Below are 25,557 nucleotides of genomic sequence, written 5' to 3'. Positions count from 1 at the left end.
GGTCTTGCTGTTCATATTATTCATCCGTTATTAATGATCGATCTATCAATGGGGCTAAATGGGAACTGGCGCTACGTATGGATCAAACATAATAATAATAATGACCAAAGAATATTTTATTAATAAAAAGTTACAACAGAAATCAATTATTTCAATGATATACTTTCGTTGGTGTACAATAAAGCATTTTTGTATTGTATTTGTAGTGTATACTTTAATATTTTGGTCCGAAAATAAAACTTCAGCGGGTGGCAAAAGAAGTTGTATAAAATACCTTTCATTCAATGCTGTCAATGTCAAAGTCAGAGTAACTGCCATTGTGTCAAATAATATTTGACAAGTAGGTTGATTCGACAAATCCAAATGTTTTATTTATTTATTTATTCTAAGAGTAAAGAAAATAATTCATAGTTAAATTTTGGTTCATTGTATACTTTAAATACTCATTGATAAGTAAGTTATGGGCCCTCCTCCTGTTGTCACGGGCATATCCCCAAAAGAGGGGCCTCCGGGCACGAGAGTTACTATTCGTGGGGAGTTCCTGGGGACAAGTGTAACCGACTTGATTGGTATGTTATTAAGAATATGTGTTTCCAACTTTCCCATTGTAAACATAATTTTATACATATATAGAAATTTCAGTACAGTCAAGGTAAAACTTATGAATGAATAGAATTGTTGATCCATATTTTTTTCGTTTCCTCCCCTTTTTTAATAGTTTTTAATAATTATATTGTACAAAAAATAATTAATTCTAGTAAAATAAGTAGTATAGGTTGAATTACAAATGTAATATTTACTTTAACTAGGTCTCAAGATATGTGGGTGTGACTGCCTGCTGTCGGCGGAATGGAAGAGTAAAAACAAGATAGTGGCTAGATCCGGGCCTTGTAAGGGGCGAGGAGATATCATAGTCACTACCAGGTCTGGTGGGGAAGGCACCTCTACTGTGCAGTTCAGAGGTTGGTATACCTTTACGAGGTTTCTTATAAAATACACATTGTATTTTTTTTATAAACAATTTTTCTTCAAGTTTTATTGAAAAAATACATTGGCCTGGGTGAGGGATTGAAATGATAATAAAAGAAGTATAGTTAAAATAGTTTATTATCACAAAATGAGTACTACAGCTTCATATTGTGGTGTGCTAGAAGGGTATTGTAAAATTGAGTTGCATAATATATATTAATGTAAACCAATTTTAGACCCAATAGAAACCATCCCTAAAAAATATAACAATCATGTAAAATAAGTAGTAGAATCTTACCCGATACCCATCCTCAAAAAATAAAACAACTATATAAAAAGTGGGATTTTTGGGACATTTTTTATACAATTGTAAGGCAATGTCTATATATATTTGGTAGAATTCATGCACAGACTTCTTTGCCATAATTATAACAAACTTAATATCCTTGTAGGGTACCATGAATCCATAGGACCCGTTAAAGAGAGTGCAGTATGGGTGGAAGAGGCAGCACCACCAGCTGTGCCGTGGGGCAGGAGACCCATGTCACCCACAGCTTACACCCCTCCTGATCCCTTAGGGCTCTCCACTGAAGGGGATGACTGCAAGTTCCCTGAGGAGGAGCTGAATGAGCTGTTTCCTGATGGGTTAGTACAAAATAAATGAATGTAAATATAAAATGGATGCAAACACTAATGTGATGGATGTTTGAAATAGTTATAATAATCAGAAAAGTATTACTATTTGATAAGGCTTGTAAGGCTATTAATATTCATATAATTTACTTACATAATTTACTAAATACTTTAGTCAAATTAATATAGATATTATAGATATAAGTATATAAAATGAATACATTGATTTTAACATTATTTTTATCAAGTTTTAGTATATAATACTTGTTGAAATAGTGGTAATTAAATTGTTATTTCTATATATCAGTTCTGGCAAGCTGTCAGATGAGAATTTCCATCCTGGCTGGTATCTGCTGGAACATCACAGCAACACTTCCTATGAAGACTTAAAGGCAGGAATGGTTTTCTTACAGAGAAAGGTAAAAACTAAAAGGGCATGTTTATGTATTTGTTTAGTTTTTAAATTTTTATATACTTTCTACTTAAATATATTTTATTTTAGGTTGAGGGTCAGAAGGAGGGGCAACTGAGTTTCTTAAAAGCAAACACTGGAGCAGTAATGGACCAACTAGATCGCCTTGTTTTACTCAAGAACATGTATGAGGAAGACCAGAGGAAGAATGGAAAGGAGCCTTTGCCTAGTTTACAGGCTGCTATTGAAGGTATATAGTTTAATTTATCTTTGACTTTGCTTATAGCACTTGTAATGGTTTTGATAAAGGTAAAATATTTCACAAGAACTTAATTTATCACAAATATTATACCTTATTATTACCATCCACTAGCGCCACTCTTGAAGTGTAATTTTAAAATAATCCCAAAAAAACTGTGTCTATGACCTTTGATCTCTTGTTTGGTCAAAAGATTACTTTTATGCCATTGTGGCTATTTCATTTCGTATAAGTTTTCTTTAGGAAGTTTCAGAGTGCACCTACTTGCATTATTTGTTAAATCAAAATATGTTATTTAATAAAAAGGCATTTTGGATATTTCAGAATCAATACAGCTTGCAAACTCTCTGTTCTCCGAGATCCTATCTCGCAAGGAGAACGCGGATAAGACGCGCGAGGCGCTCTCGCTGCTCACTCGACACAAGTTCCTCTTCCAACTGCCTGCTTCTATTGATAAGAATATACGCAGGAAGGAGTATGATCTTGTTGTGAATGACTACACGAGAGTCAAGAACTTGTTTGGAAATACTGATGTTAAGGTAAGACATTTCAGAAAGTAAGGTAAGAATTTATTTCTAAATTCATTTTAAAATAATGTACTTAATGTTTCACTTCATTACTCACAGGTATTGTCAAGAATTTGTATTATTATAGTTACTCTATACAGACCAAAACCAAAATTGTGATTTTGAAAATATAAAAGTAACTTGATAAGACTAATTTTTAATAAAGAACAAATTGTTACAGCTCTTCCAAAAAATCTTGGACGAAATAGATAAGAAAATTGAAGATTTGAAGCAGAAATTGCACACTAGAATGAAGACGATGCCCATTAATGTCCAAGAACAAACCAAGTATATAAGGTATGGTACACAATGTAGTTACATTAGTTCAGACACTAGAGCACCTTTATAATTCAATAAATTTGGTTTTTGTAAAAGTTCTAATACTTGTAAGCAGAGAACATATTAAAACGCTTTACTGAGAAAATTTCATATTACCATTTTATGTTAGTTGTATTATGTAATGTTAGTTTGGTTAACAGGCTATTGCTAGGTAGTTGATATATGTAATATAATAATTTCTTGCAGACTGCTTATCAGTTTGAACTGGGAAGGCGACGCTGCGTGGACAGCGATAGTTGCTCGCAAGGATTACTTGATGAGTTTGATGAACAAAGTAAAGGATCACTTCAAGCAGAAGGAGGAACAGGAGTCCACTGAAAAAGGTACAAATTCTTCTTTTAGTATTTTGTATTTGAAATTCAATTTTTTTTATTAAAACGTTTATCAATTTACATTTGTTTTGGTGTGTGTGACAAGATAGATCCGAGGGTATTTTTAGCGTGGCCGAAAGTGACGCCCGTCGCTAACAAACACATAATTCCGTGCTGATGTATGACATCACTTATTTGCAATTAAATTAGTTGGAATGCAAAAAAAAAATGATCATGTTAAACAAGACATATAACTTTTTACATGTGGCCCTGATGCCTATGAGTTAAATACGAATATACTGGAGCTAACTTTCATTACTATGTAAACATGATTGTAATTATATTAAAAAAAATTGGTTATAAATAACAAAAAAGACAAACCGCTGAGTTTCTTGCCGGATCTTCTCAGTTGAGGTTGTGTTCCGATCCGGTGGTAGTGTAAGAAAAAAATGTAACTGACAATTTGTAGGCCTATACAAAATAAAGACATTTCATTTCATTTCACTATTACCTTTGGTTAATTTTAATATAATATTTTATATGTCAATTAAACATAATTTGTTTGTATTATGAACACTACCCTTACCCCGCAGTTGCATTGATGAGTCACAGCATTCTTAACGCGAACGAACTATAGCGTTTTAAAAATGCACTTTCGCGTTTCGAATCTAGACAGCTCGCACCAACTCTTCTTAACATATTATACCAGGTCGTCGCAAGGCGCGCGATGGCGCGGAGGGTGAGGGCGCGTGGGGCGCGGTGCGCGCGGCGTGGTGCGGCGCGGCGTGCGGCGCGCTCGCCGCCGAGCTGCACGCGCTGTGGCCGCTCGCCAAGCGGTACTTCGCCAAGGACCTCGCCGGCGACCCCGCCGCGCCCGACCGACACGCTGAGCTCAAGGTGACGAGCGCCTCTGGTAGGGTCACGCACGACTCGTGAGTTGGTCAGGCCCGTCGAGCTCAAAGTTGACGAGCGTCTGGTAGTTAGTTACGTCAGAGACGGAAGGTGCGCGAGGCAGGCCGACACGCCGAGCTCAAGGTGACGGGCGTCTGGTAGTTAGTTACGTCAGAGACGGAAGGTGCGCGGACAAGATCAACACGCCGAGCTCAAGGTGACGGGCATCTGGTAGTTAGTTACGTCAGAGACGGAAGGTGCGCGAGCCAAACTGACACGCCAAGCTCACGGTCACGAGTATTTGTTAGGGGGTACTGTTTGTCAGGTGTACGTGCCGGGTCGACACACCGAGCTCAAGGTGACAAGTGTCTGTCAACGATGTACCGCAGCTCATGGACCTTAAGCGGAAGATAGAACTATACATAATATATTACAATAATTACGAACGTTTATTGGAACATACTTCGTACGTTAAGCCTCGCAAAGATTTGGGGCGCGGAGTGTGGAAATACACGTACACTGCTAAGACATAATTTTAATCTTTACATTGGCGTTGTATAAGTGTGTACTACATATTTTTATGTTTTTGATAGTAACCAGCACCATAATACCACCAGTTTAAAAATAAAATGATTTTATAAAATAAAAATGTTTCAGTATACAAATATTTTATATTCGTACAGGAAATGATAATAGCGGCAGTGGAGCTGTTCGCGGAGCACATGCGCGCGTGTTTGTTGGGAAACGGTACGGCGAGCGCGGAGGCGATGAGCGCGCGGCTCGCGGCCAACCTGCGCCATCTGCGCGAGGCGTACGACTCGCTGCTCAAGCTGGATCTGCCTTCACAGGTAGGTCTACGCATTGACAGTAATTAAGCCAATTTGGTAGCAATATATTTATTTCTTTCTTTTATTTTACCTCATTAACATGCTGCAAAATCAATTATATTAGAGACAACACAGTGACAAATGTCGCTCACAGTATCGACATAATTTCGTCCATTCATCCGCAAACAAATTGCATTTAAGGTATGAATTCAGGAAAATATTTATATGTGAAAAGCCTCGCGCAGTGATAGCCTTATGGTCTAGAAACTCGTCCTATTGATCAAGGGGTCCGAGGTTCAAATTCCAGGCACCTCTAATATTTGAGAGTTATGTGCGTTTTAGAAAATAATTATCACTTGCTTAAATGGTGAAGGAAAACATCGCAAGGAAACCTGAATACTTAAAAAATAAAAATAAAAGTTTTCAAAGGTATGTGAAGTCTATCAATTCGCACTTGACCAGCACGGTGGACTATGGCCCAATCCTTCTCTGTCCGAGAGGAGATCCGCGCTCAGCTATGGGACAGTAATGTTTGGATGATGATGATGATGATATTTTTTTCTGTCACTGTACGAGACGCTACATGCATTTCTCATCATGTCAATAGTTGTGCAAATTATACAAGGGCGATCTTATCCAGATATATTTGTCCGCAGCCGCTGAGCATAGTGGAGAAGGTGATATTCGAGTACCGCGTGCACGGCATGGCGGTGTTCCTGCAGCGGGCGCTGCGCCGCGTGCGCGCGCTGCCCGACCTCGAGACGTGGAAGATCGAGGACTTCTCCGACTACGGCGCTATCACGCAACTTGTGAGTATATTGTAAATTTTTCACCCTTTGTAAAAAAAAGTGAAAGAGGCGCCAAGCGGAGGTCACGTGGTTTTTGGGCGTAAAACATTACCGCTCTTGTTTCACAAAAGTATCACTTATGAGTATGATAGTTATGTATGATACGGTCTTTTTGATTGGTCAAATAGAAAATTATAAACAAGGCCACCTATGTTACTTTCGCTATGCTAAAGCATGTGCCATTTCATTCGAACATATATTATCACATGTAAAGTGTATTGCCAATCATTTTATTTTCAGAATAAGTATTTAAATCAAACGAATTTACAAGTTAAGTAGGGATTATAATGTTAAACCGAGTAGAACAGCGGAACCAACATATTGCTGTGTATTTTGGGCTGTATTTAATTTCAAGAATCACTTACCTTTGTCTATGTTGATGCGGTCGTATATTTCTTATATATTTATAAATACAAATAGATTTCTTTTGACTTCTAATACTAAAGTTCAGTCAACACATTGCATTTTGTCTTTCCAGCCAAGCCTTTTGGAAACCTACATAACAGAAGCGCTATCATCGATCCACAAGTGCGTGTTCACGAGCGGCCGGAGGGAAAGTCCTCTGTTGAGCGAAGGCAGCGAGCCGCTCATAGCGCTCCAGAAGCAGACGCAAACCATCTTCCTCGCCTACGTCACTGTGCTGAAAGATCTCGCATTGCATCATGATGATCAGGTATGATATAGGCTCAAGGACAAAATATATGTACTTCTAACTCAAGATATACAGTCCATCCGAAATCAATTGACCTATTATGTAAATAAATATGGCCATTTAATGTTCATTTAAGTAAAAAATATTTTAAAGTAGTTTATGTTATGTGATCTTTCCATAGAAAAGAAGATCAAGTAGAAGTGGTAAGTACGAGCGAATGTATCGGAACCGTTGTCGCCAAACTCACACTTGCGTTTTACTTGTTACATATAACACTACTAAAGTAAATATCATTTTATTGGTCATTTATAGTTAACTCGAAAGTATTCTAAAATATACAGAATGAATATGTAAAAACAACTTAGGCGCGTATAATATTAAAGTTTATTTTTCTACAACACATAAAAGCATTTACGTCATTTAGTATTTGAAAATGTAGTTCCGCTATTTGACCATAGATGGCAGTGATTGGGCTTTATGCAATTATAGCCCTAAGCACTTTAAACTTACGGACCAAACTTGCGTAATATTTCTCCTACTGGAATAGTGACAAAAGAGTTTATTTACGATAAAATTATCGATACTCATCGATTTACTGTGCTAGCTATAAATGTAGAATAGAATTAAAATTAAACAAGGATTAATTATTAAAAAGTAAAATAAAAAACATAAGTATTACATCCTAAAAATGAATGCACGAAACGAAAATGTTCCCGAAAGCAAACCGATGCTGTTGAAAAGGGCAGCTTAAGATTTTGTTACATATATAGAGTAACAGATGAAGTTTTTAGCTATTTAAGCTGCCGCAGATTTTAAATTTGTTTTAAAAATATATTATAAAAAAAATAGTTAGGTTAAAATGTTCAAGACTCTAAATACTACGTACTACATAGTTAACGTATTTTTGTACATAGATATATTTTGTAAATGATATAAAGTAAATATATAAATGTTAAACATTTAGTAATTGTTCGCATCCTTAACAATTATATAGCATCGGTCTATTTCTCCTTACTAGTAGCACTCATAAATCCAAGCCATCGAAAAATAATGAGATAATTATGTCATGAGAGATATGATATGTGAGTACACCTCAGCTATGTGAGTTACAGCTATTACGTAGTAGGTATTACGATACTTTTTGCCGCAAGAACCTAATTTTAGATTTATATAATTTTATTTTCTAAATACATATAATATTTTCCCTTTATAATAATGTATATTGTAAAATATCGATACGAAAAATTATACTTGCCCCCATCACTTATTGAGTAGCGTGGATTCTTCTAGACGTTTTGGTATGGTGGAATCAATTAAAAAATGAACTTTATTTGAAAGCATTAAGGTTGATGTTAGCGTGACTATGTGGAAATTATTTTTAAATTTGATATTTTTAAGATTTTAGGAAATATAAAATAAAATTGTACTCAGTGATGGTACGAAACACCTCCATTTTTAATTGTCTTCTTTCTGCTATTATTTTTACATTCCAAAATAGCATAATATGTCTTAATAATTTATTTTATAGAATTTGACAAACATCTGTCTCGAACCGACGCTCAAACATGAGTAGACTCGTTTGAAGGCAAGTGAGAGTAACAACGCCTAGTAGTGGAAGCCGCGCCACGCCTACTTAGCACTTCCACTTGTTTTTTCTGTTCCATGGATCTTTCATATTATATTTAATTTTATACACGACATTTATCTGTTAGCTGTATTTAAGGTAGCTAAAAAAAGCAATACCTTTTGGGCTAAGTTTTAATATCTTTCCTTATCATCTTTATATTAAAGAGAGAAAAAAATGCAACATAAAGAAACATACTACCAAAGATTCACTCATTACCGTTAACAGCTATAAATTATTTATAAAAAGTATAGTCCGTGCCAAACTGCTAGTCCGCTCTCAAGTTGTTCTGAGCAGGTGTAGTCATACAATTTACTATGGCGACGCGATTAAGTTCTATATTCAGAGCGGACTAGCAGTTTTACGCAGACTATAATGTATCGCAGGAGTTCAACAACACGAGCCTCAGCTACAACATTTTTTGTTAAACACCGGATCAGAGCTACATATTATTTATTGAATGTATCGCAGGAGTTCAACAACACGAGCCTGTCGGTGGCGCTGGACCAGCGGCTGGACGAGTCGCGCGCGCGGCTGGCGGACTCGCGCGCGCGCAGCTGGCAGCAGCGCCTGCTCATCGCCGCCGCCAACGCGCAGTACACGCGCCGCGTCGTGCTGCCCGATATCGCTGCTGCGTTTGACAGGCGAGTGAAGTGTCTAACGGGTCTTCGTCAGATCGGTTGCAGATTATTTTGAACGAGTTATGACACGTGTCTTTTGAATGCCTTTGACACATCGATTGGTACACAGTAATCAATTGCAACAGATGCGCTACTGACGAGAGCAGAGAGCTTCTTCCACAGGTCAGTAACTGTCAAGGGTATTTTTATTCTAGCTGAAATGTCTTCGACAAGGTTTTAAGGGATGTTTTGCTAAGCAGTGTCAATTAGATTTTTGGCATTGTACAAAATAAAATATATTATTTCCCTGAAATCGGAAGGTCTCTTTATCATCATCTATAAATTATCATTTTTTTATACAGATTCACCTTCCCGAAACCAGCTTTAGCGCTGCAGACTACGAAGGACGCGCTCAGCAACCTGGAGACTAGTATTGCTGAGACATATTTGGAGCACAAGGGCGATCCGCTAGTGGGCACGATCGAGCCCAGCATGTACATGGGACGGCAGCCAGACCCCGACGCAGTGGTTGATGACGCGAGGCCGTACATGTATGAGATCATCAATAATCTCATTGCTGTACATGCGGAGGTGAGTTGTTGTGTGTTTTGCGTAGTTATTTCGAATATTATAAAAAAGTAATCGAAATTGTAAGCAGTGATAGCCTAATAGTTAAGAACACGGCCTTTCGCACGAGAGGTTCGAGGTTCAAATTCCTCTGATATTTGAAGTTATGTGCGTATTAGAAATTAATTATCACTTGTTTAAAACGGTGATGGAAAACGTCGTGAGGAAACCTGCATACTTGAGAGATTTATATAAAAAATCTCAAAGGTTCGTGAAGTCTACCAATACGCACTTGGCCAGTGCGATGGACTATGGCCTAATCCTTGTCATTCGGAGAGGAGACTCGTGCCCAGCAGTGGGACAATAATGGGTTGATGACGACGAATAGAAATTGTATTTTAAGTGTTGCGTGCGCGGTCGTGCAGGTGCAGCCACGTGACACAGCGATTTACTTGAAATTGCGCTTATACAGAAGATGGGCTAATGTTATGTATCGTACGTCAGGTGGACAGTGTATGCGGCGCGGCGTCGTCCCGCTACGTGCGCGACATCTGCGAGACCGTGTGCGAGGAGCTGGCGCGCCTGGCCACGTGTGCACCCCGCGCCGGCCGCGCCTGGCGCCTCGACTGCGCGCTGCTGCGGCTGGCCTGCGCGGACCACCTCACCAGGAAGGCCGAGTGAGTGTGTGCTGGGCGGGCGGCACCTGCGGACCGTGTGCGAGGAGCTGGCGCGGCTGACGGCGTGCCGGACCAATAAAGCTCTTTTGGATCTAGGCTTAAGTCGTTTAATGTTTATAGGTCACATTAGATCAAGAAGTATGTTTATTTAACATTTTAATTTCTTACTTAATCTTTACTTTTAAGTGGACATCGTGCTTCCATTAAACAAATATGCTTGTTTGTTAAGTTAATCTTTACTTTTAAGTGGACATCGTGCTTCCATTAAACGAATATGCTTGTTTGTTAAGTTGTTAAGATCGTAAAACAGTTTTCCATTTCTCTTTCAGAAATTACTTAGCAGAAGTCTTAGCAGGAGTACCCCCATTAGAGAATGAAGAGGATAAAAAGTAAGTATAACGTGATATATCACTTAGGTTGAGCCCGCGCCAAACGCTTAGTCCGCTCTGAATATAGAAACGAGTCGCGTCGCAACAGCAAATTGTAGAGATCAGCGGGACGAAGGCAGCACGGAACCCTCCCGGCACCCGCCCGCGGCCCGCTCTCGTCCGCGGGTACATAGTTACGTTAGTGTGCCCTTACTGTTGCTACGGAGTATATGCTTGTAGTTGTCTTCGACCGCATTGGCTCTCTGACTACACCTGCGCGCATTAACTTCAGAGCGGACTAGAAGTTTAGCGCGGACTTTACCTCCCTCTTATTACAACGAAAATCATGTTTCCTATTTTTTATTTTACTATTGTATATTTTCAGGCAAATAGACACTATAGTGCAAGGGTTCAAGAAAAAAATGGAGCTGCAGCTCGCTAGCCTCAATTGCAATATGGAGATTGTATAACAGTCAATTGTATATAAATCCATTATTTAATATCATGATGTATGTAAATATTTTTTTATAAATAATGTAGAAATGCTTAGATTATGAGTTATATTATGTATACATAAAGGTATAGATGAAAGAATAGCATATTTAACATAAATTTATTTATCTTTAAGATAAGAATAAAATATATGAAAATTATTATAAAATAATTTAAAACCAATGTCTTTTAATGATCCTTCTTCATGATTTTGTAATTCTGAAACAAGTATTACATCTTTATTTCAATATCAATTTTATTATATAAAACAACAATAAAATTAGTTATTATATTAACAACGGATGTGAGCATAAACCCATCCGATCTTGTATGTTTTTAATATAACCTTAATTTGGTTTTGCAATTATATTGTGAGTGAATGAGACTTATCAGACTCAACAGGCAAAAGGATAACTCTGTGAAAACGAATTAAAAAAAATAGACGTCTGCTAGTGCCTGACTGTTGCAAGTATTAGTATACCGGAATATAGTAGTATGTAGTGCAGTATAAATATGATAAAAAATATAAATTACTTCTCCAGCCATTTTGTGTAGAAACTGTGCCATGGACGGGCCAGTCTCCGCGACCATCTTCCTGAAGTAGCTCTTTTTGTTTTGGAGAAGTATGTGTGGGTGGTCGAACTCCATGAGACGGCCGGCGTCGAGCACTAATATCTGAATACATAGTTATTAGATACATACAATACATAGTTATTAGTTATAAAAACCTTATTTATTGATTGCCTTTATAGATACACAGCCTTAGATCGTTTTTTTGTCAGTCTATTCCGTCTTTTCCCTAAGGAGGCCCGTGCCTAAGGCCCCCGACATAAGAGGGGCTCCAAAAAGCCAATACATTCGTTTACAAGACACGCTAAGTTTAACATTAATCTACGTTAATCTACATTTAAATGTTCTACATTAAATTTTTGAAATCGAAAATGTTGATCATTCTCAGAATTATTTTTGTGGACTTTCGAGGACGTTGGGTTTTTATTTTTCCGTACATTATTTCTACGTAGGAACTTTCCGTTAAATCTTATACAGGACTTGCCTTATCAGAATCAATGACAGTATTCAGCCGATGCGCCACAGTGAGCACAGTACACGTCTTGAAGTGTTCTCTAATAGCGGTCTGTATGAGCGCGTCGGTCTGCGCGTCCACGTTGGCGGTGGCCTCGTCCAGTAATAGTATGCGGTCGTTGTTGACGATGGCGCGCGCGAGGCACACCAGCTGACGCTCGCCTACGCTGAAGTTGGAGCCGCAGTCTGATACTTGCTTGTAGAGCGCGGCTTTGAAATTGTATTCATGTATTAGCACAGATTAATAAATAGTTACGTATTAGACTACATTTATAAATTATAATATTTTTTTTTAAAATAAGTTGGCGTAAACGAAAGATTATTAAGTTAATAATTAGCATAGTTCTCTATTTTAAAAAAGTCTGGGGAGGACCCATAATTTTAATCTTGTCAGTGCGCAAAGAAACATTTACCAAAAATACAGTCATTTCATAAGTAAATAAGCAAAATGTTGTGTACATAGTAGGTGCCTAAGTAGTTTAAGATTTCCACATAACCCTGCGTCGCTCACACGGCACAACACCTTATGAAGGTTTCCCCCTCGTAAACAAAAAAAATGGCCCTTAAGTAGTAACCAAAAATAGAGGTATCATTAATGCCATACCAATTCCTTCTTCTTCCGATAATAATTCCACGTTGTCGAGAGCTTCTAGTAATAGGGCGTCAGAATATTCGTCAAATGGATCTAAGTTCTTTCTCAAAGTACCGCTAAATAATACTGGTTCCTGAAATATTTAAATAAGTAGTTAATAAATAAGGGCTTTTAATCCACCTAAAATAAAATCGTGACAACGTTGCTAAACTAAAGTCGGCCATAAATCCAAAAATTATAATAACCGTAATAATGGACGGACGGTTTGGGTGTACCATGCCAACCATCCGAAACAAAATCCCGGCTACTACCACATACTACTATTACGGCTATAAGTACTATGAAACTAGAGTCTTAAATGTTCATTTCTTTAGATACCTGCGGAATGATAGATATCTTTTTCCTCAAATCTGTTAGATTTATGGTCGAAATATCTAAACCGTCTATAGAAATGACGCCTTCCAAATATGCCAGTCTGAACAGAGCCTGTATGATGGACGACTTCCCCGCTCCTGTTCTGCCCACGATACCAATCTGTAAATAAATCTCCACGTATTACCAAGCTGTTTGCAAAAGAGAATATAGACAAAGATAATGAGTTATAAGACAATTAAAATTTTGTAATGTTTCGGAGGAACTATTATATTAGCAAGTTAGCAACACATAACACCATGCCAAGCAAAGTTCCCTCGATATGAGAAAAATCAAGTTCTTAACTATAGGTTAAGTGTGGATTAATAGCGGCGTTATAAAGTGATATTTTTTTAAGAAGAAAAAAAGGAGTGAGATGTCTCTCAACACAATATTTTCTTCTTTGGGAATAGGTGGAATATAATACCTTTTCCTGAGGTTGAATGTTGAATCTTAGTTTATGTAGAACGTAATCTCCATCTGGTGTATATTTTAAGCTGAGATTATTGAAATCTATAGCGCCCTCTGAAGGCCAGCCAGGTGGTGGCTTTTGATCAGGTACCTGGTAACAATAATATTATTTTATCTAACAATGACGAGCTAAGATATTGTGACTTGTCCTTTTTACAAGCTTTTTATGAACTTGCAGTGTATTCTATTTATTTTCTATATGAGAATAAACTTTATAGCATTATTACTAAGAACTTATTTACTCAGTCTAATTATAATTTACGGCAAATTTTCCTAAAAAAATATAAATACAAATGTAAAGTTTGTGTACACAACTAGGTATCTAATATTTTTTGGTTGTTTCCTAGCGATTATCTACTTATTTTGGATAGATGAAGCAATGAATACTTGCAGCCATAACAGTAGATTCCTGTGGCAACTTGGTGTATTCCAACACTCGTTCGACGCTGGTCATCTGGTTCTCCATTTCTGCTGACTGTCGCATCCCCCATTGAAATATGCCGGTCAGAGATATCGATTGAGTTATCACTAGACCTACGTTGCTGCCTTCCATGTCTGTTTAAGATAATTATTTAAACATAGGCAGCTTTTAACTAGGTAGTTAGTATATAACTTATATTAAGATAGATTTTTGTTAAGTGTCCTACACAAATTAAAAGGTTTAAGGCGTCGCTTATAATTTATTTTATATCCATTTGTTGTCAAGTGGTTATAGCAGATAGCGTAGAAGTCTACTTGAAGAAAGCAGTATCAATTTCAACTGGTAGACTTGGATGGAATTCGAACAGATATAAATGTAAAAATGATCATGAAGTCCATCTAAAATTTTGTTCTTAGCTCACGCGCCTTCAAAAGATCAACGCATATGGTTTCGGACCATTTAAGAATGATACAGCATATCTCAGGATTAGAACTAGTACGAACCGGTCTTCATCAAACAGCTGAAGGTAACACAAATGATAAACAACAGGCAGATGACATCCAGGAAGTATCCGAAGGCCCGGCTGCACGTGATGAAGAGGTACCACGCGGCGCTGTGCAGGTCCTGGTGGCGGTCGAACTCATGAGCCAAGAGCAGTTCCGCGCCGAATGACCGGATGGTGGGTAATCCAAGAATTGTAGCGTTCACGTGACTGAAGACTGGACTGCGAGCTGGTGAAGTAAGTTTGATTAATATGAAATCCTTCAGGTCCTATTGTAAAATTGATCTTGATGGGCTTTACAGCTTGATGGAGGATTTGTGACTAGGCTTAGTTGGGAAAGAAGACAGAATCCAGTACAGAAGGATGGTTTTAGTTTCTCCGTTGCAGGGTTGTACTAGGAGCCACAGTAAGCCATGTTGTACGTCAGAAGATGATAAAAAAATTAAGGCAACGTCAATATAAAATCCAAGGTAAGACTAATATCGTTATTCGTTTATTTCAAATCTATCCATTTAGAGTCTGGTTAAATTAACCCTGTACTTACTTATTCCTTCTAACCGTTTTATTGCGCCAGTTGTTCTTATGTAAATTAGTCGAAATATGTAAAATATTATCAGCGCTGTGGCAATTGCTATCAGGAGAGTTACATCTGTTGCTAATATTACCAATATAACTCCAACAAGGTTTAAAATAATCTAAAAAGAAAATTAATTAGAAAAATATTACGTTTGAAAAACGACCTCGTGTAGTAGTTAACTCTTTATAAACTTTTCTACCTGTTTGTCAAGGACTTATGAAAATAAATACAACTATTTCTAAGATTAGGGAAAACAAAAGAAAGGTTTTTGATGTTTCATAGTTTTCAAATAAGCTTAATGTCAACATTTTCAACCTTTTTAAATTAAAGAAAGACAGTTATTTTGTAAGTGCAGACAAACACTTCATTATTATTTTTTTCCATATATTATCATTAAAAACTTGGACTTTAATATTAAATTATGTTTGTAAACCTGAAAACAATCCAGCATAGCTTGGGGCAGCAACTCGTCTACGGAACCCATGTCTTTGCTAAATCTGTTCAGAATTCGTCCTGAAGGATTCGCGTGGAAAAAGCTCATTGGAGAATGCGATATGCAGTCAAACATTTGGTCATGCAATCTATAAAAATCTTAAGTTGAATAGAAGGACAAATAAATACAGAGTTCCGCATGAAATTAGTATTAAAGATATATTGAGGGAATTTAATAATTAAAGTAGATAAAATGACCAATGAAATTTAGTAAAAATATACTGGTATTGCTACATTGCTATTAAAGCCAGAATAATATGAACCTCAATCGATTCCATCGAAAAAAAAACCGTGTCATGGTCACATATTTAGATCTACAATGTATTGTGGGCCCTCACTTGATAGAAGACTTCATGCATAAGGAAAAGAACATGAAAGCTCTCATCAACGCAACTGCGACTGTCGCTAGTGTGAATATTCCAAAGATCAAAACGAATGCTTTTCTCTGAAGTCCATATTGCATCCATAACATAGTGTCCATCGTGGCATCCCCAGTCAAACGGTCTTCGGCCTGGCTCCTATTGATCAAATAGTGTGGAATTACAATATAATTCTGTTTTGAAGGGTGACAGACTTTTCCAAGGCGTTCCAGCTTAGTCCTGAGGAGTAGCGGCGCATCTGTGGCCAACCTCAGGTAGGAATATCTAATCCTATCTGGGGTAGATTACAGATGTCCATGGGCGGCAGTAGCCACTTACCATCAGGTGGACTGCATGCTCGTCTGCTACTCCTATATTATAAAAAAAATGTACATGCCTTACGAAGAATATTTTTAAAATTTAATTAAGTATATACAAAAGGCAATCGCCGCTCCAGTTACATGCAATGAAAGTAAAAGCAAAGTTCTTTCAACTTCTATGGAAGCTCTCAACGAAAAAAGCGAGCATGCAATTTTGTGTTCGCTTTAATACGTAGAATGTGAAGAAAAATATCGACAACGTGATTCCGTATACCTGTCAATCTTTTAGCAAGTACGGGATGTTGCCCTAAAAGATTTAGATGTAAAGTATACAATTGTAGGGTAGCTCATTGAACTGAATTAATTTATATCTAACAGTCCAACCATAAACTTATCCAGTAGTCACTAGCACTCGCGAAGAACTGTGCCAGAAGGAACATGAATAACACGAAGGTGACGTAAAGGCAGACAGCATCCGCTAAGAAATATTTCTTGTATACTGATCCTTGCACGCGTCCTTTTGTCTGAGTTTCTGCTATTGGTTTTTGATCCTGTAATTGCAGAAAAAACATAACTGACTGAATATGTAGTTGGGTATTAAGTAAGTATTAGATGAATGCAATTACTCATAAGTAGTTGTGTTAATGAAGTAATCTGAAAAAAATGCTCTACAATAAAAGCTCTACAATAGAATAAGAATAGAGAAATAGAAAGAACAGATATAGTTACTTGAATACAAGTATATTACTCTTCCAGATCTAGTAGATGATGTTAAAAACCATCTGTACTGAATAATAATAAATCAAGTAGAATATTTAGAGGACATGGTATACATTTTCAAATATTAGTATTAGTACTAATTATGTCACTTACCGCAATACTAATGCTGTCGAATATTAGTGACCAATGAGACCGGTGAGATCTTGCTAAGCTAATGGTGCTGGGTTGTAGCGTTGACGTGCTATGAACACTAGTTGTGTCGTCTTCCCGTACCTCGCGAACTTTCTCTTGCATTAACTTTATTATCGCTAGTTCACCCTCCTTCAATTTCACAATTAATTAAAGTTATATTTATCAGTATTTCTTACGCAACTTGGATATGTAGTAAGTAGATACGTAAACAATGCAGCTCGTGATATTATTTCAAACATTACGATCATTGTCATTTAGTTTGTATTTAACATGAAAAAAATATTTACTTAACGAAGCTTAAGATTATTTTTTAAAGTACGTAATATTCATTGTTAAAATTAGGATTTCTTCGTAAATTTTACATAATTACATTCAAATCATCGAATTCTCCTTGTGCAAGGATTTTGCCTTTATCCATGATTACGATTTGATCCACTGATTTTATAAACTGCAGTTGATGTGTGATTAGTATCACTGTTTTTTTCGACAGGTACCTAAAGAAGAATGTGAATGAATTAATCAATTATGCCATAACTTTAATTGATAAATAGGTAAGTGCTATCGAAACTAACCTTTTAATACAGTTTTCAAATAAGTGCCGTGCGACCTGTGTGTCCACTGCAGATAGGGGATCGTCTAATAAATAAATATCAGCCTAAAAGAAGATTGTAGCGTAAGTACTCATTTAAAAAAAACCTATTTGATGTCCATAAATAATTACATATTTTACGAAATTTTAATACGAAGTTAAAGTTCATGCTTTTATTACATTACCTCCTTGTATACTGCTCGGGCCAAATTGATTCTAGCACGTTGACCACCACTCAAAGACACTCCTCTTTCGCCGACAATAGTTTTATCACCGTGAGGGAATAGTGAAATATCTCTCTCCAACGCGCAAACTTTACAAACCTCCATGTATCGCGCTTTTAGGAATGGTTGGCCGAACAATATGTTCTGTCTGACCGAACCTGTAAGTACATATGCTTTATTTTACAGGTTCAATAAAAATATTGAATTCTGCTGGCTTTAAGGATTTAAGGAATTATTAATTTATTTTAAGGTGTGCGTATTGTTTATTGCAATTTGCGATAGTATTTCTTAACGGATCCATTAGTATTCGTCAGAAGGTGTATTATTTCTAACCGCCTGAATTAATCCGTTAAAATCTGACAATAAAATTTATGATTTCTAATATAATTACGTAAAATTATTTCTAAACGTGTGGCTATCTTTGTGTTAATTTCCTTAGTTTCTATGAAGTCAATGATATTGTCTCCATAATCTACTTTAAATTAAAATTGTTTACCAACAAACAGCCAAGGGTCTTGACTGGCGTAGCTTATTGATCCGACGACGCTCATGCTCCCTTCAGAACACGGCAGTTCATGCAGCATCATGTGCAGTAAAGTAGATTTGCCAGAACCTACTGCTCCTATGATGGTTGTCAATGTTCCTGAAAATATCTAAAAACAAACTTAGTCGTTACAAAATCTTATGATATACCTACGTAATACCATTTTGGTTCTTATAGAATCTCTTACGGTTATGTCAATTCGTATTTATTTCCAAAACGGTCGTATATACATTCACTTACATTAAATGTTATGTCCTCTACATCGTCTTTTTCTGCTGATTTTATCCAACGACTACTGGCTTTTTCGAATTTTACTACAACTTCATCCTTTATTGAGTCTGTTTAATCAATTACTTTAATGTTAAATACTTATTACATCTCATTCATATATCGATATTAATATGACATTCACGAATTTCTACCTTTTTTGCTTGTTTCCTTTGTTGAAGTACTAGGTACAGGTCTATTTGGACGATTCCTCGTTTGGTTTGGAAGGTCAACATCTAGATGACAAAGGGTTTTAAATTAAGATACACTATGAACAAAGATGCTTATATTGAAACATTGAATAAAGTAATTTAACCAACCAAGTATCGTGACCCTCTTTTTAGGTTTATTAGCATCTAGCAACAGTTCTGCATTTAATGGTCGTTCCGGTAGCTGGCACTCTTCACTCAATAGGAAGTTCCTGATTCTTTGTACCGCGACAATTAATTCTGCTATCTATAACAAAGCCCTATATCGTCAATATTTGCTGCCCAATTACGTATAATTAAACTGATATCAACTGAATATAAACTGATGCCATGTTAATGGAGATTTTGTTTTTATTTAATTTCAGATACAGGAAATAGAGTGGAAATGCGATAATGTACCAAAAATCTACTTTTATGCTACTCCTTAAAGTATTCTACTACTACTATTTTGATCTTCATCGCATATATTTCCTTCAAATTAGTTACTCGTTACTGATTATTTGAAAATCATTACATGTCCGACAGCCTGAGGAAAGTACAGCGTCATAGTTTGCTTCATGATGTTGTAGTAGCAGGTGAGGTAGAAGACCTTCTCCACGGTGATGCGGTTGATGTAGGTGACGTAGAGCAGCACGGTGATGAAGATACTGAACCGCGACGTGAACATGATGAACGACATCACTACTCCACGAATGTAAGATGTCATCTTGATAAAGCCGATTTCTTGGCTGAAATATAGATATTTCAGATTGTGTCTAACCAAGCTTGCAGACTTATCATACAGTTCAGTAGACGCTTTATAATAGCCGATCCATGACACAGACTTGCTTAAACCTATAGGGAATATAAATCTTTTTTGTTCCAATATTACCGTCTCACACCATCAATGATTTTTCGAAAGGATTGCTCCCATGTGTACATTTTTATCACCTCCATTCCCATTATAATCTCGTCCATCAGTCGGACTCTTTCGTCAGATTTCTTAGCTGTTTCCCGCCTATAGTGAGCTGTGCGTGTGCCAAGAAAAACTGAGACAAAGGAATTACTTCATTATTACTCATTGTTTTGGGTAAATAATAATCGCTTACAGCATTAATACAAATAACCGTAATAGACACGTACGACTGCGGTAATTTGTCAATATTATTAAAACACGTGACAACTAAACATTAAATTTAAAACATTGTTTACTCGCCTTGAAATGGGACAACTCCTATAACTATGAGAGTTCCATAAATCGCAGGCATTCCCATTTCTCTATACAAATACGCTGTTATCAACTGAAAAGTTTATATTCGAGATTAAAGTTGTGTCAATGTGTAGGTTGCGAATGATCATTTCGAAAAATGAACAACTAAACAATAAGTACCCTTTGTAGAACCCTTCGTGATTCGACTCCGGCGGCACCACCGCCACACCTATTTCTGCTTCATAACATCAGGGTTAAGCGCTGCTGTGTTCTGGTTTGAAGGGTTCCAGCTTAGTCCTCGAGGGTAGCGGCGCATCTGTGGCCGACCTTAAAAAATATCTAATCCTATCTAGGGTTGATTACAGATGTCCATGGGCGGCAGTATTCACTTACCATCAGGTGGACTGCATGCTCATCTGCTACTCCTATATTATAAAAAAGAACTTACTGAACGGAGATTTTTTCTGTACCGTCGCAAAGATCCATTATATAGTAGATAATTTTGAGAAATATAATTTTGCTCGCGCTAGCTATATGCAGATTATTAGGCTGCACACACCATTGACAACTTTTTTAAAAAACTCTCAGGCGTGCAGGTTTCCTTAAGATGTTTTTTGACAAAACCAAAAGTTTCGAACCACTAGGTTTTTATAATATAGTGAATTTACATACAATTGTTTCAAAAGGTCCAATCCAGAGATAGTGAGCAAAAACAGGTCCAGAATCGAATCGGTTCACATCGTTTGCCATCAAATTAACCACAAGTCCTCCGCTGTTTTCTGACATAGCTTGAAGACTTACTTTCAAAGCCTTAAAACAAAAACAATAAATGCCTAATTAAGTTATTTTGTACGTCACAACAGTAACAAAGGAATAATATGGATATATGGATATCCTTAGAACTTAAAAGTACATAGACTTAGTCTAGTTCACATAGACTTAGTCTAAAGGTCCAGTTGAAACGGCTCAGAACATAGCAGTTTGGCAAAGGGAGATCTCCCGCCGGGCTAGGTGATCATGCCCGGGGAGCGGCCGTGCTCCGACAGTATCTCTTCGGAACTTGTATACATGCAAGATATTTAGAAAACTGTGATAGCGTGATTCAGCAGCGCCATCTCTTGACGAGTAGCGGGAAGTCGCTAAAGGAGTTTTGCAAATGGCGGTGGATTTGCAGTACCATTTAATCAAATTCGTAAATTTTGAAATATATATTTATTCCATAACCACCTTTCTGTAGATGAGGCTGCAAACGCCAACCCTCATCTTCATGCCGATGTGCATTACCCCCATCATAAAGGGGTGTTGTACGAGGACGTTGGCCATGCTGCAAAACACAATGCCGAAAGAGAAGAACACAGCCTCCCCCCACGATATCGCACCTTGCATATTGTTGTAATTGTAGAAACGTGATAAATATGTGGATTGAGAGCTGAAACAACATGTCTCATCGTCCTTATCATTTTTTAATACTAATCCTGCACCACTTTGTTACTTGGTATGACTAAAAAATAAAGGTGATTAAACAGTAACTCTTATTGGTATTATTTTATTATTGAAATTTGTTTATCATTTGCTGCAACGGTACTGGAAGATGTGACAATTGCTTTGTGTTTGGGAGTTCTTTGTTATGTGAAGTCGGACAATTGGTACTTAGCCAAATTGGTAGACAAAGTTTTAAACTCTTGATTTTTCTCATTTTGCCAGAAGACTCGTCAGCTGCCAGTACCGGGTTGGTTTACTTGTTATGGTGATAAATGAGATATATAGAGTTCAATTGGGGTGGGTCTTGGGTGAAGCAGTTCTTGGGTTTCGTTGGTAGGTATGCCAACTAACATATGAGGCCGTCGGTTTTAAGTAAAAGCCCTGTTCTAAATGGTGTCCGTTATAGTTGTCCGTGGGTGGTAGTGACTACTAATGTGTACTATCAGGGTTAACTGGTGGGCTGCATACTCATTTGCTATTTTAACGTTTCATAGTAACTCATGGACAGTATCTTATATATAAAATTCTCGTGTCACAATGTTAGTTACCGTACTCCTCCGAAACGGCTTTACCGATTTTCACCATATTTTTATATGCATATTCAGTAGGTCAGAGAATCGGCTACTATCTATTTTTGATACCTCTAAGTGATACGGGTTGTTCACCCTAAACATTTTTTTATTTATATGGCAACACAACGTTTGCCGGGTCTTCTAGTATTGCATTAAATTTACTTACGAATTGGTATATAATTCTTGAGTTGGACTGTAATAGCGAAGAAGAAGCCCCAGAAATAAGGGTTGTTGTAATCTAAAAAAAAAAAAAGGACATGACGATAATTATGTTTGTATTGGAATTCGAACTTTCCGTGGGACGGTTCGATCCGTATCCCAGGCACACATCTTTTACTTTTCGAGGTTTGTGCGTATTATAAATTAATTGTCACTTAAGTATTCTATTAAAACTCCTGGGGGCCTACCACCATCTTTTAAAAACCATCATAGTTCAGGAAAGTTTTATTTCAATAGTGCATAAACATTATTTTGTTTCGTACCACGACCTCCTTAAAACAGTTTTATTTAATTCTGCCGAGCGATGTCAACTTAAACCCTTATTCATTTTTCGCCTATCCATTGTATAACACCAACTGAAATTCTCATATTTTGCTTAAAAAAATAAATTTCCAGCTAAAAAAGAATGAATAATTAATTTATGAAGAATTAATGAAGAAAGAATGAATAATTTCGATCTAAATCATACAAAACTGCTTATTGTAATATTATAAAAACAATCTTACTTTAACGAGGTCGTGGTACGAAATTTCAATGTATGATTAAATTAATATTATTTTAAGAGATAGTAGTAGGCCGCAGTCGAACTTCAAAGAATTCTAAAATATTTCATACTACTTACTTAGGTATATAATATTATGATACCTTATTATGAATATACTTATTCATACCTTATTATGAACTCCATGGCTGCGAGTATCAGACCATATAACATAAGCTCAGGTCCAAATACTTTGAATAAAACTTTCCATAAGCTTGGTTTTTTGGAATCTTGACGGCTGGTATATTCCACTTCTCGTGCCCAACCCTTTTGCATTGCATCTCCTTTGAAAAACAGGAATTATATTATTAAGTGGCTACTGTCGCCCATGGACATCTGTAATGAACCCCAGATAGGATTAGATATTCGGCCACAGATGCACCGCTATCCCTGAGGGCTAAGCTGGAACGCCCCGAAAAAGTAAGTCTCCCTTACCACACTCCTCAACCCAGAACACAGCAGCGCTTAACGCTGCTTTTATAGACAGAAATAGATGTGGCGGTGGTGCCGCAGGAGTCGAACCACAAAGGGTTCTACCACGTTCAAAAGTGGATTCTTAAAAAGGCTTATATGTTTACTTTTTGTGTAAATGTATGATACATTGCTTTATTTACATTATCTTTCATTTTCAACTGAAGACAGTAGGTATGCAATTTTAATGACTAGGTACAGGGTACGTACCTTTACTGTTACATATGTATCAAATTACGCTAACCACGTTTGGAACGTATCACGTAATATATTACAGGTCCGATAAAATGGCTTAAAATATACAAAGCGCACGTTAGAATTTTACTAATATTGTAAAGGCGTAGTTAAATAACAATTAATTACCAAGCACATCCGAACGGTGTTCTGGTAAAGGTGCGTATAAGTCGTTTTCTTGTATATCCCTACTGTAACCCAGCATAAACGTTTCCAATGTCCAACTGAAAAATAAATATGTATGTATAGGTTGCGGTGAACGCAAACCTACCTTGCAGTAAAATATCTCATTTCTATTTCTTCATAGAACTAGAAAGAAGCCAGGTAGTGGCAACTTAGCTAAACCTACCATAAAACCTCACAAAATATTTGAATTTGTGGGTGGGTTTGAATGTGTAGGTCGTTTCTTTCATAACGTTATAGTTATGAAAGAAACCTACAACCCGCGACTAATACGACTAATAAATCCTGCATAGATGTCTCCTATTATAAGAAAATAATGAAAATCAATGAAATTTTAGTACGTGAAGGCTAGCTCCCACCACCAATGTTAGGTTCTTATATAAGTCTTGCTGTTGATTATAACTATATGTATAACTTTCTTCATATGGCCAAGACCAATAACGAAGCATTTAATACACACCCAAAAGTAAGAATAGAGAACAAGTTTGCTTTGTATCGCGGATTTGATTGTCTCCGTTGCTTTGGACCTGTATCCATTTTACTTCTCAAATCTTACCTTGAATTAGGGGCAGAATTCAAGTTGGTCGTGACTAAATACTTACCGACTTTATAATATGTGACGGCTATACCGCATATGCACGGCATATGCACTGGCGGACTAAAGTGGTGGCAGGTGCGGCCCGCCCTCGGCCTATGGTTCTGGGAGACCGCCGGATGTCTAGACATTTGGCGTAAGAGTCAGTCGTTAAAAGGGGAGTTACGGGAGATATTATGTTATCTTTAAATGTTTTTGAACGTTTAAACCCCCCATAACACAGCTATGGAAACTACGTCCAAAGACCCCACTTAGATATAGTAAGTAGACGTCTGCTAAATTCTTATCTGATTATGTAGTTTTTAAACAAGTTCTTCATAAGATGTAAACTATTAACGTAATTAAACATGATAAGTACTATCAGTCGTAATAGTAAATTATTCTTTTGTTCTAATTTATTAAATTGAATTGACGTTTTATTAATCCTCAAATTAAGAGGATAATCGGTGACGTTAAAAAATATGGTACGTGACTATTTACTAATTTTAGTAAAATTACCTCAATATCATGTTTTATTTACGCAACGTCTATTTACTATTTCTAGGTAATTCTACAGTATGTCGAAATAATAGATGTTTTTGTTTATTGCTGTATAAAAGGAGACTATGTGAACATTAAATCTTCATTCGAATTAAGTAACTATATTAAATATGAATATAATTTTTATAACGTTATTTGGAGTTGCTTGCCTAATAGCAGTGAGTTTTTAAGTTACAATTATATTATCCGATAGTTTTAGAACGCTTCAGTTGTTCTGTTTAAGTCGATGATTCTTGTTTTTATTATTATCTTGTTGAAAATGTAACCAGTAGCATCTATTTGTAATGAAATTTACTTCCTTTTATCTCGGTATTGTTTTAAATACGAAAATACTCTGTTTAATTTAAGTATATTTCTTTCAGTTGTCTCATGGACAATGCATACGTATACGATCCGGCACCAACTGTCCGTCAGCTTGCGGCAACAACTGTCAACCGTGTGCCACTTCCGTGGATGACCTGACCACACTGCTGACAATCATACGAGCTCTTGAAGAAAAAGAA

At 36.8% G+C, this 25,557-nt stretch overlaps 2 protein-coding genes across 3 annotated transcripts; one reads left to right on the top strand and one right to left on the bottom strand.

Annotated features, from left to right (window-relative positions):
* Positions 1-333: 333 nt before the first annotated feature.
* Positions 334-11,234, top strand: Sec5 (exocyst complex component secretory 5). Its single transcript, XM_073079586.1, has 17 exons — positions 334-569; positions 810-962; positions 1,422-1,614; positions 1,910-2,021; positions 2,105-2,264; positions 2,598-2,812; positions 3,021-3,136; positions 3,365-3,501; positions 4,199-4,386; positions 5,064-5,228; positions 5,864-6,016; positions 6,534-6,728; positions 8,803-8,975; positions 9,314-9,542; positions 10,023-10,195; positions 10,525-10,584; positions 10,949-11,234. Exons 1-17 carry the CDS (start codon positions 461-463, stop codon positions 11,031-11,033), a joined length of 2,616 nt encoding a protein of 871 aa, XP_072935687.1. The 5' UTR covers positions 334-460; the 3' UTR covers positions 11,034-11,234.
* On the bottom strand, positions 11,216-24,518 carry LOC140747264 (ATP-binding cassette subfamily C member 4). Of its 2 annotated transcripts, none has more exons than XM_073079582.1 (29): positions 24,380-24,518; positions 23,866-23,960; positions 23,162-23,315; positions 22,438-22,509; positions 21,445-21,646; positions 20,890-21,027; positions 20,224-20,308; positions 19,900-20,056; positions 19,543-19,756; positions 19,140-19,275; positions 18,975-19,055; positions 18,793-18,890; positions 18,505-18,661; positions 17,970-18,166; positions 17,768-17,850; positions 17,566-17,689; positions 17,157-17,324; positions 16,668-16,834; positions 15,943-16,122; positions 15,546-15,693; positions 15,080-15,230; positions 14,537-14,764; positions 14,004-14,167; positions 13,569-13,703; positions 13,109-13,264; positions 12,743-12,863; positions 12,110-12,348; positions 11,590-11,730; positions 11,216-11,274 (listed from the first exon to the last, which is right to left on the bottom strand). In XM_073079582.1, the coding sequence occupies exons 1-29, from the start codon at positions 24,454-24,456 to the stop codon at positions 11,245-11,247; spliced, it is 4,098 nt and encodes a 1,365-aa protein (XP_072935683.1). In that variant the 5' UTR covers positions 24,457-24,518; the 3' UTR covers positions 11,216-11,244. The 2 variants fall into 2 exon arrangements, with proteins under 2 accessions (XP_072935683.1, XP_072935686.1); XM_073079585.1 differs by having other exon boundaries at positions 24,261-24,397.
* Positions 24,519-25,557: the final 1,039 nt, after the last annotated feature.

This window comes from Epargyreus clarus, unplaced genomic scaffold (assembly GCF_041222505.1).
Source record: "Epargyreus clarus isolate Ecla_fem2 unplaced genomic scaffold, WU_Ecla_fem_2.2 ptg000014l, whole genome shotgun sequence".
In the NCBI taxonomy this organism is placed as follows: Eukaryota; Metazoa; Arthropoda; class Insecta; order Lepidoptera; family Hesperiidae; genus Epargyreus; species Epargyreus clarus.
The sequence above is the reverse complement of the archived record's forward strand: the minus strand, read 5'-3'. Positions and strand labels throughout refer to the sequence as shown.

Coding starts and splice junctions, on each gene's coding strand:
- Sec5 (XM_073079586.1), top strand. CDS start 461: ATGGGCCCTCCTCCTGTTGTCACGGGCATATCCCCAAAAGAGGGGCCT. Junction 1,615..1,909: donor AATGAGCTGTTTCCTGATGG/GTTAGTACAAAA, acceptor TCTATATATCAG/TTCTGGCAAGCTGTCAGATG. Junction 4,387..5,063: donor ACCGACACGCTGAGCTCAAG/GTGACGAGCGCC, acceptor ATATTCGTACAG/GAAATGATAATAGCGGCAGT.
- LOC140747264 (XM_073079582.1), bottom strand. CDS start 24,456: ATGGATACAGGTCCAAAGCAACGGAGACAATCAAATCCGCGATACAAA. Junction 21,028..21,444: donor GCAGCCTCATCTACAGAAAG/GTGGTTATGGAA, acceptor TTTTGTTTTAAG/GCTTTGAAAGTAAGTCTTCA. Junction 19,276..19,542: donor TTCCTCAGGCTGTCGGACAT/GTAATGATTTTC, acceptor GCTTTGTTATAG/ATAGCAGAATTAATTGTCGC.